This window comes from Stenella coeruleoalba, assembly GCF_951394435.1.
Source record: "Stenella coeruleoalba genome assembly, chromosome: 7".
In the NCBI taxonomy this organism is placed as follows: domain Eukaryota; kingdom Metazoa; phylum Chordata; class Mammalia; order Artiodactyla; family Delphinidae; genus Stenella; species Stenella coeruleoalba.
This window is the reverse complement of record NC_137153.1, coordinates 55,445,170-55,466,087: the sequence shown is the minus strand read 5'-3', so window position 1 is coordinate 55,466,087 and position 20,918 is coordinate 55,445,170. Positions and strand designations below refer to the sequence as shown.

The window sequence follows — 20,918 nt, the reverse complement described above, 5'->3', positions numbered from 1 at the left end:
CAGGCCCTTCTGCTGTTTGACATGCTCTGCGAAGGAAGTAGGTTTAAAGCAAATGGCATGCTTGTAATGAGAGAGTAAATGTATATTTTGCTGCAAGCGCTCCTTTTTTCAAGAGCTGTTCATTAATCTCTTTTTTAAAATAGCAAAAAACTACCAAGGAGTTATTTGCAATGTTGGCAACCTTGATTTGTTGTTTTTTTTTAAAGAAACGATTTAGAGGGTAAGACCAGCTGGCATGGCTAAAGTCGTCACTTCCACCACACTGTTCTTCAGTAGATATAAGTGCTTTGCCACCTCGGGTGTTTGGTAATCTTGATTATAAGCATTTTTATGGAGGCAAAACCTTGTACCAAGCAGGCTGACTTCCAAGAGAAGCGTGGCTGTATCTGCTGTTTCCTGAGCCCCGCAAGCTCCTCTTTTATAGAGAGCCCTGATTCTCTCCATGCTGTTTATCATATACGCTTTTGGTTGATTTTTGACCTTCCAATATATTTGTACTGTCTATTGTCTAACATCTCCTTTGACCTTTTATTTTTCCTAGGTCTCTTTAAGCAGCTTTCTAAAGCACAGAGGTTGTAGCAGATCCATCTGCTGTGGAGTGTAACTATTTTCCTAAACTTGTCTATTCTTCCTCTCTGACCCTTCATGATTCCATCCTCCATCCTTAGTGACTTAGCAGGATAGAAGGAGTAACCTGACTTCCCTTCCCAACTTTGAGGAAATCACTGGTTTCTCTGAGCCCCAGCTTGCTGGTCTGTAAGATGGAGGTGGTGATGCTGGCTTTGCTTTACCTCTGAGTTAGGTGGATCAAGTGAGATGATGTTGATGGACAGACTTTGTGATTTGCAATCAGTCGTGTAAATGCAAGTGGCACGAGCACCACACTGCCTGTCTTCTGAAATTCTGCAGTGTCCATGCTTCAGCCCAATAGTTTAGCAGTTAGCTCATTCCTCTTACCTAACATTGTTTGCTGTGTCTCCTGGGTGTTTGTCAGTTCTCCCCATCTTTGCTGAAAGCATATGGAAGGTAGCGAGCACGTTCCCCACTTCTGTATCTGCCACAGGGCTTATTAGCAGGGGACGCGTAAATGCTCAGTTAATGTGGGCAGGTCACAAGTGTCCTTTCCCTCAGTCTCTGTAACCTGTGGTACTTTGACTGACTCACTCTGGCAAGAATTCTCACTCTATTCATTAAACTCTGTCCTCACCATCATCATCCACGCATTTAACAAATATTTACTGAGCAACCAGTAAGAACAGTTCATATTAGCTAATGTTTACAGAGCCCTTAATCTGTGCCAGGCACTGTGCTTATGCCCTTTATGTAGACGTTTTCACTTAAACTTCCTAACAACGCTTTGAAGGGAGTATTGCTATTATTCCTATTTTAAATAGGAGTAAACTGTTAGTAACTTGCCCAAGGTTATGCAATTAGAGAGTGGCAGGGCACGGTTCATTCACAGAGAATCCAACTCAGAGCCAAAGGTCTCCTTCATTAGGCCACAATACCAACCCTGGGCATCCTTGTGCCAGCACTGGAGTAGGTCCTGGAGATATTAAGCTGAATAAGTCAGGGCCGTTAGGGTCTAGTGAGAGAGATAAATATAAGTAGACAAGTAACTACAGTGTGGTGAAAATGAGCCTGAGGGAAGAAAAGAATGCCACTAGAAGGAGAGACACAGTAGCGTGCTGGAGAGGGAAAGGTCTAGCTCTGCCTTGTGGGAGGGGCATCGGAAAAGTGTTCAGAGAGGAAGGTGGTGTTCGAGATCCAACCTGAGAGGGAGAGGCATCTGCCAGCCAGAGAAGAGCAGTCCTCTTCTGCTGGGTACTCAGCAAAGCTGAGAATGGGGTGACCAGAGATTACACCAGAAAGATATACTCAAACTTCTTTGGGAAGCACATGGCAGGCGAGCCAAGGATTTGACCATCGGCCTGTGGGTAACAGGGAGCCAGTGCATGTTTTTTTATAAGCTTTATTTCGAAATAATTTCAGTGTTTAAAGAAGTCGCCAAAATAGTACACAGATCTCCCTTATACTCGTCCCCTCAGTTCTATAGTTGTTAACATTTTGGGACCATTTGGGAATCATTTTAGGTATATATCCCGCATGCATCTTAACACTTCAGTGTTTATTACCTAAAAACAAGAACGTTGTCATAAATAACCATCAATCAAGAAACGACATGAATTCAGTATCACCATCTCATGCACAGACTCCATTCACGTGTTGCCTGTTGTCCCAGCAATGCCCTCTATAGGCCCCCAAATCCAATCTAGGGTCTTGTGTTTGGTTGCCATTTCTTCCTAGATTTCTCCCATCTGGGACAGTCTCTTCTTGTCTTTCATATCCTGGACATTTTTGAAGAGTACAGGCCAGTTACTTTGTAAAATGTCCCTCAGTTTGGGTTTGTTTGATGTTTCCTCGTGATTTTTGAAATTTGACAAAAGCGCTGCAGAAGTACGCTGTGTACTTCTTAGAGCATTGTGTCAGGAGATGAGGAAAGGTGTTCCATTCCATTCGTTACTGATGATGGCAACTCTTATGACTTGGTTAAGATGATGTCGGCCAGGTTTTCCACCATAAAATTAATAAGTATGTGGATCATATTTATAGCAAGTAACAAGTATTTTATGTAGATAATCTAAGGCTAAGTGAAAACCCTATTCCTCACCAACCTTTCATCCACCACTGTCAATATTCATTGATGATTCTTGCCTGAATCAAGTGTTATTATCATTGTTGTTGTTATTGTTGACAAATGGTGACTTTCTAAACTCTATCATTCCTTCTAGTTTATTAGTAGGCATTCTACTGTTGGGTAGAGATTTCTCTTATTTATTTACTTATGAATTTCTATCCTACTTAGAGAGTTAAAATTCATTACTGTCAAATTGTCTCAGACGTGGGCAGTGAGAGCCCCTTCAAACTGGCCCCTGTGTCCTTTTGATTTGTACCCCATCATTCTTTGAGTACTTCCCAGTTTCCTGGTACAAGATATTCCAGGCTCACTTTTCATTTTCCCAGCCCCTGCCCCAGAGCCCTTTTTACAGGAACTGGTTCCTTAGTGAAGAATGATACTTAGAAACCAAGATCTGGGCATTTGATATGCTTGATACTACTAGGAGACCTAGAGGTCATTGCTTCGAGACCTGTTAGCAGAGAGAGCTAGGAAATGTTGTAAACATATACATCTGTATATTTGTATACACTCATGTATATCTATTGATATATCTTCGTCTATCTAGGTATCTGTCTATTATATATCATGAGTTCACACTGTTTTCAATACCAATCGAATTTTATCGGGTTTATTCTAGTCTTCCCACTTTCTGTATCTGTAACTCCTCTCTGACAGTAAGAAGTCTGGCTCCCATTCTCCTTCATGTACTTGTGTATTTGTTCAGTCCTTCCTGAATGTTTGGTTCCCAGTTATCATTGCCCATGGTGAGCCCCGTCACATGCCAGTGGACCATTCCGCACCAAGCCTCAGGCTAAAGTTCGGTCCTACAAAGCCGAAGAGGGAAGGAAGGAGGAAAACCCAGTTAGAAAGTCCAGCTGCAGCCAGGCAGCACCACCTTGCCCCCACTGGGTGCACTGGACCAAAACTGAGCCCTGGACACCCTGGCCCCCCTCCCCTGAAAGCCCAGCTCGGGCTCCAATGGAGGTTTATAATCAGAGGAAGTCAAGTGAGCAGATTCACATTTTAGACTGACGTTTTGGAAGCTTCAGGCTGTGGATAGATTGGAAACTGGAAGATGTGGAGATAAATGAGGAGCCACTAATAATCGTCCAAGAACCTGAAAGTGGGACAGGGTTATAGTGTCCCTGGTGAAGGGAGGATTCTCTTGACCCTACCTTAGGATTTCTAGAGCTGGCCACGCTCCATGGTATCTGATTTATTATTGCCGGATTGCTATCTACCTCCTGACCTCAGAGGCGTTGTAAAGGAAACAAATATTTTGGGGGGAACCTTAAAAAAAAATCACAAGGTAGAAATGTCAAGTTGGAGGATTACACACAAGTATAAAGAATGCATCTAACAAATAACTGAAATTTATAATGGTATTTTGCCTCCCAATAAAAACTGCATTTTAAAATTTTGAGTGGAGAAACAAACCCTACTTTGCTGCAAAAGCCAGCGTAAGAGGAGGTTCTTCAGATAATAGCTTGCGGTGGGGAGAGTCTGCCGTTAGAAATTATGTGCATTTATACCAGTAACAAACAGTGAGTTGCTGGAGGCCTCTCTGAAAGAGTAGGGGAGCAAACCCTTGGCAGTTCACATAATGAGCCCTTGTGTAAAGGAAGGCAAAAAGTCCTCCTTTTGTGTCGCTAATACAAACACCAGCGGCTAAGAAGCTGCAACCACCGTGGGTCCTTGATTGCCCAGATTACCTCTTACAGCCACCTTCACAAAAAAACAAACATGCGCGCGGGGGAACCACACTCTGCCTTTGCCCTTCAGTTGCCAAGTCCCACTGCTGCTTCACTGAAAAACAACTGTTCGTGACCCTGGGCGGCTTCAGTGGCGGCTGCTTCTATCACTGAGGAATAGATCTGTCATTTTGCCATTTGTCATTTTCTGAAGCTGTGAGCACCGGGGATCCTAAAATTTGCATCTCAGATCTAGTTTGTACTGCCGTCTTCATCATCCTGGCCCTCAGAAGCCGTAGCCTGGCTGCCTGGGTTTGAATCCTGATTCCCTTGTTTACTGGCCGTGTGAGTTTGGACAAGTTGCTCGTCTGGTCAGAGCCTCTGTTGTATTGCCGTATAAAATGGGAGAACGGATAATACCATCTTCATAGAGTGGATGTAGGTAATACGTAAGTTCAGATATGTGTCCCACATCCTGGGGGAGCTTAGCCCTGAGTCCTGCTGGGATAATGCAGAGCTGGGGCTTCTGAAATCCGCAGTGCTGGCCTCTGTCACAGGGAGCAGCCCCGTTCTCAGCACCCCCATGTCCAAGTCATGGGAGACTTTGATGTGATGCAGGTGGCGTTGACATCAGTGTGAGGCCTGGCAGGAGGCATTGTAGGCCATGACTAATTAATCATTTAACGTCTTCAGGCCTCAACTCCTTGTTTAAAACGCAAATAATCACAGTACCTCTCTCAACAGGGCTGTGGAGAGGATTAAAGGAGGCAACTCATTTAAAGCAACTAGCACAGTACCTGGCTCACTGTAAACACTGGCAATGTTAGTATTATTATTGTTATTGGCCATAATACGTGACGTCAGCTGGATATGTTGTGGTCACATCATGGCTTATGGCTCACGGCGAAGGGTCTCTCTGCTGTGCCCAAGGCCAAGAACTGGCCAGATACAGGCAGGGTGACAAGACCACGTTCCAATAAGTCAGACTTTGGGCAGAACTCCAGCACCATCAGAAAAACAAAGGGGAAATCAGGAAACCAAGCCTAAAATCTAAAATCCAATTATAATGACAGGCCAACCCAAGGACACATGATGCTGGGCAGAGGGCAGGAAGCCTAATTCCAGCCTTGCGGGGTGGGAGGTAACCTGTCTCCTGCCTGCCCTTGGACAGGAGTCAATTGCAGGAGCTTGGCAAGGTCCAGCCTGAAGCTACAGGGCATCACTGTGCTCTCCCGACGCCTAGTGCCTTCCCTGCAAGCAGGTTTTGGCAGAAAGAAACAGGAATGTGGAGAAGAAGGGTTCAACAGAAAGAAAACAGTATAGAAAGAGAAGTCAGGGGGAACCAGTCTCCCGAACATTTTGGCCGTGAGCCCAACCATGAAGCCAACACCTGAAGCCTAGAAGCTAAAAGAAATCACAGTGATCATGTTTACTCTTCTCTATATACAGAACCACAGAGCCTTTAGCCAAAACCATTGGAGCAGATGTGTTTTGGAATACAGAATTTGGGGCATTTTCGAAATATGTTAGGATTACTAAGACGTTAAGTGTGTAACATCTGTAGTGAGTTCTGGGGGGAAAAACACCATAATCCAACAGGCTACTATTACTGCAGTAAAATGTATAAATATTTACATCAAGTGAGATGTGACCTGTCAAGGCATCATGTCAATCCAGGTCCAGCTTTGTTACCAGATAGTTTGCACCACACTGAAGAAAACCTAGTGGTGTTCAGAGCTTTGGGGACCTTGAAATTGGGGTGGGCGGTTGTTCAGAGGACACAGCTGAGATGTTGACCAGCCAAGTGACGAATCACTGGGGTTCCACTCAGCTTGAGTCCCCTCATCCTTCCTGAGCATCTGCTGTGTTCCAGGCACTGTGCTAGGCACTGAGGTCGCAGTTTGGGTTCCTAGGGCTGCCATAACAAAGTATTGACTACAAATGGGGTGACTTAAAATAATAGAAATTTATTCTCTCAGAGTTCTGGAGGCAAAAATCAATTCCAAAATTATGATATCAGTAGAGCCATGGTCCCTGAAACGTGTGAGGGAGAATCCTTCCTTGCCTCTTCTAGCTTCTGGAGTTTACCGGCAATCCTCGACATTCCTGGGCTTGTACATGCATCCCTGTCATCTTTGTCTCTGTCATGACATGGCATTCTCCCTGGGTGTCTCTCTCTCTTCTTATGAGGTACCTGTCATATTGGATTAAGGACCCACCCTTCTCTAGGATGACCTCATCTTAAGTGATTACATCCACCATGACCCTACTTCCAAATGAGGTCACATTCTGAGGTACTGGGGGTTAGGACTCCAACATATCTTTTGCGGGGATACAGTTAAACCCATAACGAGTGGTAAACCAAAAACAGGCACAGCCTCATGCTCTCATCAAGGTAATAGTCGAGCAGGATACTCAGATTACAGGTGCGTTCTAAAGAAGACATACAGATGGCCGACGGGTATACGAAAAATGCTCAGTGTCACCAATCATCAGGGAAATGCAAACGAAAACTACAATGAGATATCATCTCAGACCCGTCAGGATGGCTATCATCAAGAAACCAAAGACAACAAATGTTGGCAAGAATGTAGAGAAATTGGAACCCTTGCACACTGTTGGGGGAAGCACAAAATGGTGCAGCCACTGTGGAAAACAGTATAGTGGTTCCTCCAAAAATTAAAAATAAAACTATCACACGATCCTGCAATGCCACTTCTCAATATTGATCCAAAAGAATTGAAATCAGGACCTTGGAGGGATACTAGCATTCTCAGATTCATTGTAGCACTCACTGTTCTCAGTAGCTGTTTCCAAGATGTGGAAACAGCTTAAATGCCCATGGGCAGATGAATAGATAAAGATGTGATGTATACTTTCAATGGAATATTATTCAGCCTTAGAAAGGAAGGAAATGTTGCAATGTGTAACAATATGGATGAACCTTAAAGACTTTATGCTAAGTTAAATAAACCAGTCCCAGAAGGACAGATACTACATGGTACCACTTACATGAGGTATCTAAAATAGTCAAATTCATAGACTCATAGAGTGGAATGGTGGTTGCCAGGAGCTCAGGAGAGGGGGAAATGGAGAGTTACAATCAACAGGCATAAAATTTCAGTTAAGCAAGATGAGTGTTAGAGATTTGCTGTACAACAGTGTACCTAGAGACAACAATACTGTATTGCACACTTAAAATTTTGTTAAGAGAGTAGATCCCATGGTACGTGTTCTTACCACAATATAACAAAAGAAAAAAACAAGTGTGTTGAGAATTTCCAGATGGAGAGTATTCGTGGAACCGTATCGTAGAGGAACATTTTACCCAGTTGAGGGCTTCCTCCCTGAGGAAGTAACATTTTCAGTGAAGATGAAAAGATGAGTTAAAGTCAACCAGACAAAGTGGGGCAAGAAGCACAAACGCCCTCGCCCTCGGACGTCCAGAGCCCCTGTCCTCCTCAGCACTGGGCTTATGAGAAGCCAGAATCCCAGGGAAGGCCTGTCAGTGTCTCCCAGGCTGCCAGCTACAGCTAATCCTGCCCGCAGGCTGGGTCCCACCAGCCTACAGTCCCTCCTGTCGGCAGCCAGCAGGACCCAGCACTCACAATCGAAGCCCCTATGCAGGAGAGCAGCAGCGGGGGCATCTCTCTGTTTTCCCTCGTTTGGCCTAAATGGATTAAAATACTTCGACCCAGAATCAGCAAAGTGCTTAACACACAGATAGCTTCTGCTGCCCTCCTTCCCTTGAGAAAGCAATGTACCTTTATCGTGAGTAAGCAGATATGTCTGTTTTGTGAGTTTTTCCAGCAGCATTGACGTGGCCTCATGGCTGCCAGATGCCTCTGTTTCAAGATCCCAGTGACTAAATTTCTGCCAGAGGTGAGGGCAGGAGTAGGGGCAGCAGCGGTGTAGGGACTAAATTAGGGCAAGTTTCAGCCTTGGGCCAGTACTCGCTGTGCAAGCGGCTCCTTTATGAGACGTCCATAGAGAGGTCATCAGCATTGGGTGTAGTTGATGAATTCTACCTTACACCCACAACAGTTTAGTGTTTCTCTTGAAAGTGGGAGGGGGGAGGGAGGAAAACATCCTCTTTTGAAGCATGACAAATATAGAGAAAAGTGCACAAATTCCGCACATATGGCCTGGTGATTTTTCACACAGAGAAGGCAGATCCAGCGCCCAGATCAAGATAACACATCCCAGAAACCCTCCCCCTCCCCCCACCGTACTCTACTTCTGGTTACTACCCACCAAGGGTAACCACCACCCTCACTTCTAACATTGTAGATTAGTTTTGGTTTTTAGTTTTATGTAAATGAAATCACACTATGGATTTTGCAGTTGTGGTTTTGTTCACTCAGTTTTATGTCTGTGAGATTCAGTCATGTTGCTTGTTGTTGTAGTAGTTTATATTCATGCTTCTGAATATATCATAATTATCTATCCGTTCAACTGCTGATGGACATTTAGGTTGTTTCCTAGCTGAGCTATTAGGAATAGTGCTTCTTTGAACCTTCTCATATATGTCTTTTGCCGAACGTATGCAAGTTTGGGGGAGAGAATATATACTTGTATTAGTTGTCTATTATTGCATAATGAATTTCTCCAAAACCTAGGAGTTCACAACAAAAATAAACATTTATTACCTCTCACAGTTTAATGAATGAGAAATCTGGGAGCAACTTGGAAAGGCAGTTCTGGCTCAGGGTGTCTCATGAGGTTGAAATCATCTGAAGGCCAGCCGTGGTCCAGCAGAGCTGCTTGCAAGGTAGCATGGGCCAGTGACCCATGTCACTGGCACATTGGTGCTGACTGTGGGTGAGCAGCCCCAGTTCCTTTGCATGTGGACTTTCCTCCAGATCGTCTCAGGGTCCTCATGACATGGTAGCTGCCCTCCCCTACAGTAAGCAATCAAAGAGAGAGAGCCAAGTGGAAGCTACATCCTTTTTCTGATTTAGCCTTGGAAGTCACATAGCATCCGTTCTACCTCATTGGTGTGGACATATTTTTAAAACCAATAGCCCACAACATTTTGAAGCTTGGAATTTATCCAAGCTAGGGATCTAAAAATAAGTTTATAGACATTCATACAAGGATCTAAAAGAAATATATTCAACCCAGCCTCTCCTCTTTTATTCATTTAAAATTTTATGAACGTTTGTAGGACAGTTCTCAAGGTATTTTCCGGAGATAAGATGATATTGTATAATAGAAGGTACAAAGGCTTTGGAGCCAGACACACCCAAGTTTGATCCTGGATTCACTACTTACTAATTATGGGTATTTGGGCAAGCAGCCTCTTGGATTTTCAGATTCCTTCAACTTTAAAATAGGGAAAATCAGTAGAGCCCAACTCAGTGTTCTGGAAGTAATTAAATGAGATAATGTGTGTAAGGTGCTCATGATGATGGTAGGTCCCTTCCATGTGCTCATTTATTTAAAAAAAATATTAACCATATACATTAATTATCCAGTAGTAAACGTATACATTAACTATCTAAAAAAAAAAAGTATTAACCATAGACATTAACCATATACATTAGCTATGAAGAACCCTGCGAGAGATACAAAACTGACTCAGACACGGACCTTGCCTTCAAGAGGTGTATGTTCTAGTAGGGTCCTTGACAGATGGAATACATCTGGGATGTATACATCTGACAAAATACATCTGCAAAATACATCTGACAGATGTAATACAACTGAGAAAATGTTCAGTGTCTGGAGCAGATGTGGATACAATCCTTTAAATATGGGTTAAATTTGGATATATAGAAATGGAAGAAATTTAGAGGGGCAAGGGAAAGACCAAAAGTATTCCAAATTAGGAGTAACAGCTTCAGTAAAGACAGAGCTAGAAAACCAGGGGGCATGAGTCAAGATAACACAGTACTTCACTACAGATATGGCTTAAATATAGGGTAGGAAAGGAGGTTGTGGAAATAGGGGTTGGAAAGGTAATTACCTATCAGAGTAGTTGAAAAGATTGAGAAAGCTACACTCAGTTTTACAGCCTGATGAGAAACATTAAAGCCAGAGACTTTTAAACCAATTTTCAGGGCTGGCTACAAAAGCTAGGCAGCCCTAGCTACTGAAGGATCTATTTGCCATGCTTTTCTTGGCTAACTCCCGTTTGTAGAATCTTTGTGTCTCACGCTGTAAACAGAACTTCCTAAAACTGATCATAAAGAACATTTCTCACTCCAAGCCCAAGCAACTGAGGTGTTTCTTTATTATCCCCACTTTGGGGGCTGCATCAACAGGGAATTGCAGTGAGACTGTTTTTACAGGCCACTCGAAGTGTACCTGTCAAGACTTGGCCATTTGGAATGACCAATTCATGCCCTTAACTCATCTGTGTGTTGACTTCCTCTTCTAGGTAATGAGCTGTTCTCTCCACTTATTCCTCCTCGAGAAGAGTAATCTATTTAGCAACTCTCACTTTTGTTACATTCTCCAGTCCCAGGCAGCGATGATATTTCATACATAAGACCGAGACGTTTCTATGCTATGATGGAAGCTTGAAGGAAGTTGGAACCGGCAACCTTTCATTTTGAAGCCAAAGAAAAACAAGCACAGATTTTTCAGTCTTGCTAAGAATGGGGGCTAGAGAGATGAGCAGAAAGCTTTCTTCCAGACCCGCTATTCAGTATGTGGTAGCCAACGCCTTTATGCGCTCAACTTATATCTTATCTAACATACCCTCCTATTTTGATGAAGCTTATAAGTTTCATCAAAAGAGACATGGTTGTGACCATTCTTGGTGATTTTGTGCGTAAAAATTGGAGGTTCCATTTTATCACCCACTTTGTTTACTGTGAATGAATTCTAGAGCATGAAGGGAAAGGATGGGTTCTAGGTTTGGGATAGAATTCCTAGCCAATCTTGTGCTAGAACTTCCCAAATACCCAGGTAGGTGTTTTTACTCCATTAGGTAACATTTGACGTCATGGGACCTGTTCTCTACACAAGTGCTCAGGGTGTCCTCTTCCTCTCTGGCTCTGATTTCTTCCCAGGTGGGAAATTGGCAAGTGGAGTCCATGTAGTCTCACCTGTGGGGTTGGCCTGCAGACCAGAGATGTCTCCTGCTCCCACCTACTTTCCAGAGAGATGAATGAAACAGTAATCCTGGCTGATGAGCTGTGTCACCAGCCCAAGCCCAACACGGTGCAAGCTTGTAACCGCTTCAACTGCCCCCCAGCCTGGTACCCTGCGCAGTGGCAGCCGGTGAGTTCTGGGGTTACCCAGTATTGGAGTTTGTGTTTGCAGCAGTGATTCGGGACAGGGAAAGTGCCCTGTGAGAGTGTTGTGTCATTAAAGGACTGTTGCAAGATCTGCTCATCCCTCCTTGCTTAGTACTCCCCCAACCTTATTCAAATCCAGATCTTTTCATTACAATTACCAAGCTCTTTCTACTGTACCGCCTCCAGTGACATTCATGACAAAGTTTTCACTGAGCTAAGGAAAAATTTTTTTTAATAAGGACTGTGTGGTGGGTAAATTACCATAAAGCTACATTTTCTGAATGTGTGCTTTTTCTAGCTTTTGCTATTTAAAATTCAAAGAGAGAAAGATACCAGGCAATGGCTTTTCTTTTTTTTTTTTTAAACATAATTCCTTAGCAAAATAGAACGTTAGAAGTCAAGTTAATTACAGACTTTTAAAATTTTCCTGATCCATGGGGAACTATTGTTTAAAGCAGGGGTTGGCAAACTGTTGCCCAAAGCCAAATCCAGTTCACAACCAATTATTGTAAATAAACTTTTATTGGAAGACAGCCACACCCACTCTGTTATGTGTTTTTTGTGACGTTCCTGCATTATAAGGGCAGAACTGCTTGGTTGTGACGGAGACCATATGGCCCACAAAACCTAAAACATTTACTCTGCCCCTTTACAGAACAGTTTGCTGACCCCATTCTCAAGCATATATTATAATAATAAAAATACAATTATTTTATCCTCAAATCCTCTCTAAAATTAATATATATTTATCAAACTTTAGTTAAGTAACCTTTTTGCATGCCTTTAAAAAATACAGGATTTTAGATTGATTACTTGGATAAAATCTTATTGTACAATTGCCTCCCTATTAGAATATCAGACGTAGTTTGAAAGTGACAACAAAAGTCACAAAAAGTAAGCCTGAAAGGTGAGGGGGACTTACATCCTCCTTTTACTGAAACAGTTTTTCACTCTCAGAAGTGTCCCAGTTAGAATGATAAATCATGTGGTCATCCAACTGAGAAGGAGAGAGGAAGACAGCCTTGGTGCCGAGATGAAGAGCTGCCATTTCCATGCGTCCTCTCTGCTTCTTCACAGCCAGTGAGCAGAGCCCCTTCCTTCTTCCTTCCCCTTCTGGGGGCTGTGATTTAGCAAAGTGCTCGAAGAATCAAACAGTAATGAGTGAGCAACACACTAATGTATAGAGCATCTAGAAACAGACGTTGACTCTATATATATCCTTTTTGAGCTTAAATGTACTATATGGCTAGGTTTGTAAAGTCCATGCTACTGTGTGATGGTTTGTGCAAGTCAAGAGAATGTTGTATATTTTGAACATCTATGTACCATGTTCTGTTAAGAAATATATGTTGTGACACACCTAATTGAAGTTAATCCTCACAATAGTCCAGTGAAAAGTAGATTTTATTGTCTTCATTTTAGTTACAGATGATATAACTGTGTCCTAGATATGGTTTTGCCCAAGGTCATAGAGCCTGGTCCAGAACCCAGGTCTCCTGATTTCTGGTGCATTTATACTTTTACCTTTAACTATACTTCAGCTTCATACTGCACCACTAGCCCATGATAACACTAAGAAAGGATGAGGTCAGCCCAATCAACCTCTACTGTTGAAACTGAGTCCCTGTATTATTAGTTTGTGTTGCCTTTGTGTTGCCATTAAGTACCTAATAAGTTCTGGGTAAAATGTTTGTTGAATAACAATGAATGAATAGGTCAATAGTACTGCCCACAAGCCCTGAAGTTTTTTACTTTATATCCTCCTGATAGGTTTGTTTCATAGTTGTAGGTAATAATATTGACCGTGAAAGTCAGTGAAACACCATCCTCTTTCAATAGCCACACATGCTGCTGAATAATGGCAGTGACCAGCACATCCATATACATGACCTTTTCCGGTCTGTTGCCAACACTGGCACCCCATGCCCGGTGGCCCTGTTTGCAACAGTTGATTTCTAAAGAGTCAATCACTCTTCCACTTTCCATCGCCCTTGGGCCTGTCAAGACATGAATTTATTTTGAAAACTTTTTCTATTTCCTTCCATTAGGGAGAAGACTTTAAGATGAGTTGGATTTAAGTCCATTTTTCAGATCAGGAAAGTAATAGTAAAAACTCTTTGAAGTTTAGCCAGTGAACCACTGACTATACTTTATTAGGACCTTTAAAACGATCTTTTTCATACCCAATGCATAAAGATCTTTTTCATACCCAGTGCATAATAATTGTGAAAAATATTCAAACATAATAAGAAATAAAGAACATGGAAAGTGAAAGCCACCAGGGATTCTATCTTCCAGAGAAAAATCCCTGTTAAACATTTGGTGCATAGGACTCCTTGGTCACTTTTAGGAATCCCTCTGAACCTAGAGGAAACAATAGACTATTCTTATATTATTTCCTAGAATCCTACTTCTTTAGTTAAGTTTTTCAGGCAAAATCAGCTATTACTGACCACTTATTAGGAGAGAGGAAGTCATTGTTTATGCTTATGGAATAAGTCAGGAGTAATTTAAGCGTCTCCAAGCTAATTGGCTGTTGTCCTAGGACACCACTTAGTTAAGACATCAGCTGTTGACCATGCATTTGCCTGGTCAGCCCTCTGGTCCCTTGGCAGTCCTTGCTGGGAGAGGGGACCTGCAGTGCACTTACATGGTCTTTTCCATTTAGCTGCCTGCATGTACCAGGAGATGGTGCTGAGGTCTCTAATCCTTCAATAGCCAGTTTATGGTCTTTTTTCATACGAAAGAAAAGAAGAGGGTGGATCAAATGCTTCATTTAAAGGAAGACAGATAACAACCTGATGGCCATTGGCCTGCCTGAGGAGAGAAACTCCCCCTCCTTGCTTTTTGAATATTGGGCTACCACTGACCTCATGCGTATTACCTACGCTTTGCTTTCTGGGGAAAAAAACATAAATTATGTAAATTGTCATTTACCAGCTAAGAACGCAACCTCCTTTGTCCTTTCTAGAGCATTTGCCTGACAAGTAACAAGTAGCCAAGATTTACACATTTTATAGGTCTGAGAAGACAAGTATGGAGTCCAAAGATTTATGTTAACGTTTTAGTTTAGAAACAATTATGCAGAAATGAAACACAGATCTAATTTCTAATTCTAACTTTGATGTTTAGGGGGCCATCTTTATTTCACCTCTTACTCACTACTGCATCCCTTGGTTTTCATCTTTGGTCTTGTGGGAAGGACTCACTTAATATTTATCTTTAGCATTTTAGCTATAATAGCTTGTTGAGTTTTTTTGGTTGGCTTCTGAAACACATACTTAGTGCATTAGGTCTCCTGAATCCTGTCTAATTTATTAAATATACACACATCCTCCTCCTCCTCTTCATCATCATCATCATCTTTGGTGTTGGCTGTATATTACTTTTTTAAATGTTTTATTGAAGTATGGTTAATTTTCAATGTAGCCTTACTTTCTGGTGTACAGCAAAGCAATTCAGTTTTGTTTTGTTTTGTTTTTTTGCGGTACGCGGGCCTCTCACTGTTGTGGCCTCTCCCGTTGCAGAGCACAGGTTCCGGACGCGCAGGCTCAGCGGCCATGGCTCACGGGCCTAGGCGCTCCGTGGCATGTGGGATCTTCCCAGACTGGGGCACAAACCCGTGTCCCCTGCATCAGCAGGCAGACTGTCAACCACTGCGCCATCAGGGAAGCCCAAGCAATTCAGTTTTATATATATTTTTTCAGATTCTTTTCCATTATAGGTTATTACAAGACATTGAATATAGTTCTCTGTGCTATACAGTAGGTCCTTGTTGTTTATCCTGTTTTATATACAGTAGTGTGTATCTGCTAATCTCAAACTCCCAATTTATCTCCCCCCGCCACCTTGCCATCCCCTTCAGTAACTGTAAGTTTGTTTTCTATGTCTGTTAGTCTATTTCTGTTGTGTAAATAAGTTCATTTGCACCACTTTTTTAGATGCCACATATAAGTGATATCACATGACATTTGTCTTTCTCTGTCTGAAGTCCTCCATTTAATATGATAATCTCTAGGTCCATCCATTATATTACTTTTTATACACCTCACGAGAGATCATTTTCACAACTGGTGTGTTACAGCACCATGATTGAGAACCACTGTTACAGATGCATACGTCAGTCTGAGACACCTTGATCATGAGAGTCTTCTGCTAGGATTTTTTTCAGTGACTCTCCATTGCCATATAATAAAGCCCAATGGTTTAGTCAGGCCTTCATCCCTCTGCACGTCTGCCCCTGCCCATCTCTTAACTGTGGTTCTCCCATCTCTGCTTGTGCATTCCTTCTGCCCACGCTTCTCCCTGCCCACCCGCAGTTCCCCTCCCCTCTGCCTGTCAAAGCCGGCAGGAGTCCCACCTCTCCCACCAGGACTCCTCTACTACCCTCCTGCTCTGCAGCCACATGGCGTTCACGGTCAGTGCTGTTCATTTAACTGTCACATACCACCTTACCTGCTGCTTTCCCATGACTCCTGAGTTAGGCCGTCAGGCCAGTAACAGCAGTAACCCAGTCTCAGTGAGAACCCACCACACCCATGCAGGTGTGTAAAGCATAGAGAATGGTGCTGAAAAGGTCCATGGCAAGTGTGCCTGTTCATTTATGGAGCACTTGATACATTTCAGGAGCTTCTTCTTATTCTAAAAAGAGTATGTATCCAGTGCAGTTCTAGGAACTTTTTTTAATTTTTATTTTATATTGGAGTATAGTTGATTAACAATGTTGTGTCAGTTTCAGGTGTACAGCAAAGTGATTCAGTTATATATACATATGTACCTACTCTTTTTCAAGTTCTTTTCCCATTTAGGTTATTATACACACTGCTGTATTTGAAATAGAAAGGATTTTTTTTTAATAAATTTATTTATTTTTGGCTGCATTGGGTCTTCGCTGCTGCGCACGGGCTTTCTCTAGTTGCGGTGAGCAGGGGCTACTCTTCGTTGCGGTGCACGGGCTTCTCACTGCAGTGGCTTCTCTTGTTGCGGAGCACGAGCTCTAGGTGCGCGGGCTTCAGTAGTTGTGGCTCGTGGGCTCTAGAGCACAGGCTCAGCAGTTGTGGCGCATGGGCTTAGCTGCTCCGCAGCATGTGGGATCTTCCCGGACCAGGGCTCGAACCTGTGTCTCCTGCATTGGCAGACAGATTCTTAACCACTGCGCCACCAGGGAAGCCCAGAAAGGATATTTTTAATGCTAATCTAAAAGTAGATTAAAATCATTTTTAAAAAGATCACAAAGGAGGGAGTTAAGGTTGGACATATGCTCATATCTATAGCAGGGCTCCAATAACACTTATTAACTCACTTTTTAAAAAATTTTATTGGAGTATAGTTGATTTACAATGTTGTGTTAGTTTCAGGTGTACAGCAAAGTGACTCAGTTATACATATATCCACTCTTTTTTATTTTTAGATTCTTTTTCCATATAGGCCATTACAGAGTATTGAGTAGAGTTCCCTGTGCTGTACAGCCAGTTCTTACTAGCTATCTATTTCATATATAGTAGTGTGTATATGTCAGTCCCAATCTCCCAGTTTATCCTCCCCGCTCCCCTTATGCCCTGGGAACCATAAGTTTGTTGTCTTCATCTGTGACTCACTTTTGTTTCATAACTATAGGAAATTCACTTTTATTTTTAACATATTTAATCCTCACTATCCTTGATGTGATAGTTACTACTCTGATCCTCAGTTTACAGATGAGGAAACTAAAGCACTGTGAGGTTAGCCTGAATTCAGACTTCATTTAGTAGAGTTCATTCTCCTGCTCTTCAGTTTATCTTTTAATCCCTACGGCAATCCTTTGAGGAAACAAGGCTCAGAGAGGCTGTGTTTGTCCTGGCTCACATAGCCAATAAATGGAAAAGGGATCTGTATGAGTCAAAATCCATTCTTTTTTCCATTCTGCAGTGCAGCATTCCCAAAACCTCTTTACAATTTGCTCTAAACTGTTAAATTGTGAGGAAATCTGATATCAGCTCAAAAATCAGCAGTTTACATAAAACTCAGTATTTGTTGCATTATCCAGGGTAGTTAATCTGTGTATGTTTCCTCTTGCTGCTATAACAAATTACCACACACTCGTGGCTTAAAAGAACATGAATGTATTATCTTATAGCTCAGGAGGTCAGAAGTCTGAAATCAGTTTCACTTGGCTAAAATCAAGGTGTTGGCAGGTTTGCATTCCTTCTAGAAGTTCTAGGGGAGGATCTGTTTGCCTTTTCCAGCCTCTAGAGGCTTCTGGCTTTCTTAGCTCATGGCCCCTTCCTCCAGCTTCAAAGCACTTCCCTCCAACCTCAGATTCTGTCTTTACACCCTGTCTGACTCCAGTCCTCCTGCCATCGTCTTACAAGGACCATTGTGACCACATCAGCCCCACCTTGATAACCCAGGTAATCTCCACATCTCAAGATGTCTAACTGAATACCCTCTGCAAAGTCGCTTTTACCATGTCAGGTCAAATGTGCACAGGTTCCAGTGATATGGACATAGATATCTCTGGGGTCATGACTCAGGCTGCTTCAGTCTGCTAGACTGTGGGCTGATGAGCCTGTTTGTCTCCATTAGCACAAAGTAAAAGTCTGCCTTCTACTCCTCTTGCCACTATGCATGAGCTCTGTAGGCATCAATCTTATTTGTTTTTATTCTAAAACAAAACCTTTAAAACAGAAATGAGAGAAAAAGAGAAAGACGCGAGAAAGATTAACGTGAAATGAATGAGAGCGTCCACTCTGAAGCATCATTTCTGTTTCTCTATATGGCCTGTGTTTTATGTGCAGGACTGTGTCCACCCACTGTACATACATATTGCTCACATCTGTATAGAGACTGAAGCAATCAGCACAGCCCCTATGTTCCCCCCTTGCTTGAAACTGTGATTATGTGGCCACTTACCTGTAAACCTTTTTTTCCTTTTTTTTTTTTTATTCAGGGTTACAATTCAGAATGCCTGTAGTTTAGCTATGTAAAAAGATATATGAGAGAAGAGTCCCTGCTGGTAATATTTAGGGAAAAAAAGAGAATTTTAATAACTATAAATACTTGAGAATTAAAATTTTCATTTAGATTTGAACACACCACACAGGAAAGAATGACTTTGATCTGGATTAGAGGGGTGAATTCCGGCAGAAAGAGTCAATGTAGTCATCAGTTTTGTTACATACCAGTGACTAAAATGTAATTCCTCATGAGTTAGAGACCATCTTTATTTAAAATGTTGTATCCAGGGAGGAAAAACATCTATTGGGATATTTATCTTAGTTTTTAGTAGTGTATTTCACGAAGAAATGGATGCTTGATCCTACCTCTAGAAGCAACAATAAATATCGGACTTCCCTGGTGGCGCAGTGGTTAAGAATACGCCTGCCAATGCAGGGGACACAGGTTCGAGCCCTGGTCCGGGAAGCTCCCACATCCTAAGATCCTTAGGGCAGAGCAACTAAGCCCGTGCGCCACAACTACTGAGCCTGCACCCTAGAGCCCTCGAGCCACAACTACTGAGCCCACGTGCCACAACTACTGAAGCCTGCAGGCCTAGAGCCCGTGCTCTGCCACAGCAGAAGCCACTGCAATGAGAAGCCTGCACGCCACAACAAAGAGTAGCCCCCGCTCACTGCAACTAGAGGGAGCCCGTGCAACAAAGACCCAATGCAGCCAAAAAATAATTAATTAAAAAATAAATAACTGTCAGCAAAACAGATCAGAGTTCACATTTCACAGGTGAAGTGTTTTTGTTTTTATTTATTAGCAGAAAATTCTTTTTAACAATTGCTCTGAATTTTAGTGGGTATGCTAGCCCATGCTTCACGAAGTAACAGGAATGTTGAACCCAGAAGATATACTGCACACCCCTTGCACTTCCAGGGTTAAGAAAGCTTAATCGATATTAGATTAACAAGATAATTTTAATTCACAAAGTGGCCCATATAGAAATTCTGTTCTTATTTAATAATTTTGTTTAGTAAGTGAGATTCCAGTCCTCATTTTTGTTGTTGTTGTTTTTCTGAGCCTTCCTTCAGTTTGACTTAGTTTTTCCCACTGTTATATACTAAACACTCTCTGATTACCCTCTGAACCTCTCAACCTCGTATGTTGCAAAGTTACCTCAAATTCTGAAGGTCTAACGTCAAGCTCGATAACACACCTACCTGCCACCTTCCCCCGTAGACCTGGCCTTCCCTTGTGGACCTTGTGCTGTGGGTAACACCACCATCTAGCCTGTTCTCCAGCGAGAAACTAGTGCCATCTCAGCCTCATTCGTTCTTCACACTCAGTCAACACCCACGTCCTGTTGATTCCACCTCCTGTATCTTCCCAACCCCGCAGTGCTCTCTTCCTCTCTCATCCTTCTGCCACTGCCTTGGTTCCAGCGCTCTCAACTAACCAAACTACTACAAACAGCCTTTTACTTGCTCTCCCTGTACTGTCTCACCTAACTCTGATCTGATGTTCCCCAACCTGATATCAGTGGTTCTTTACTACAGGCCCTCTGTCAGACCTTTAAAATATTAATATGTGCTCAGAACCCCCAAATAGGGGTGTGGCATGCACTGTCGTTTAGACGTATTTGACAACGAAACCTTTTCTCCCTGGCACATCTATTAACATCTCACAGGGCGGTACTCTTTGGAACCCATTTTCCTTTGCCACCTGAATCATTTCTGCAAATTAGATCGTGTTACCTCCTACTTTAAAACATTTAATGACACCCCAGGGTCTTAAGAGTATGTCCAGTTATGTCCAAGGCCCTTCACTGTCTGCCACTCATCCGCCTTCTCAGTCTCCTTTCCCAATGACACGTCCCCATGAACCCTAAGCTCTGCCTTCTCAGGACTCATTGGAGGTGTGTGGACATGCCGTGTTTCTCCATCTGTGCACACGTGGTCCGACTCTGCCAGCGCTCCTATCTCCCCGGCCAACCATTTCTTCTGCAAAGCCTTCCCCATCTTTTCCATAAAGACTTGGTTGCACTCTTGTCTATATTCCCTCTTTTGTGAAACTGATCACACCTTAAGGTAAAGTGCAGTGACTGGACTGAGGCGTAGTGACCATCTTAAGTCATCTTAAGTCCTCAGCACCTAGTACAGTGCCTGGCACTCAGCAAGTACTCAGGAAATGTTTGATGAAAGAATGAATGAGAGAATGAAGAAAGGAATGAAATGAGTTAGAAGCTAAGCAGAGCACATTATGTTAAAACTGGCAACTTGACCTTAGAAACAGAATGTAGACATCACTTTGTGTTGGGGTCAATGTGTGACTCGAGGTACCAAGGAAGTGAACTCAGCTCTCAGTGAATTGAACTGT

At 42.6% G+C, this 20,918-nt stretch overlaps 1 protein-coding gene across 1 annotated transcript in view; it reads left to right on the top strand.

The window, feature by feature from the left end:
- ADAMTSL1 (ADAMTS like 1) overlaps positions 1-20,918 on the top strand; it is a 468,040-nt gene that overhangs the window by 260,172 nt on the left and 186,950 nt on the right. Inside the window, exon 16 of the mRNA XM_079927992.1 lies at positions 11,391-11,601. Within this exon, the coding sequence (XP_079784118.1) occupies positions 11,391-11,601 (211 nt within the window). The remainder of the gene's footprint in view (positions 1-11,390; positions 11,602-20,918) is intronic.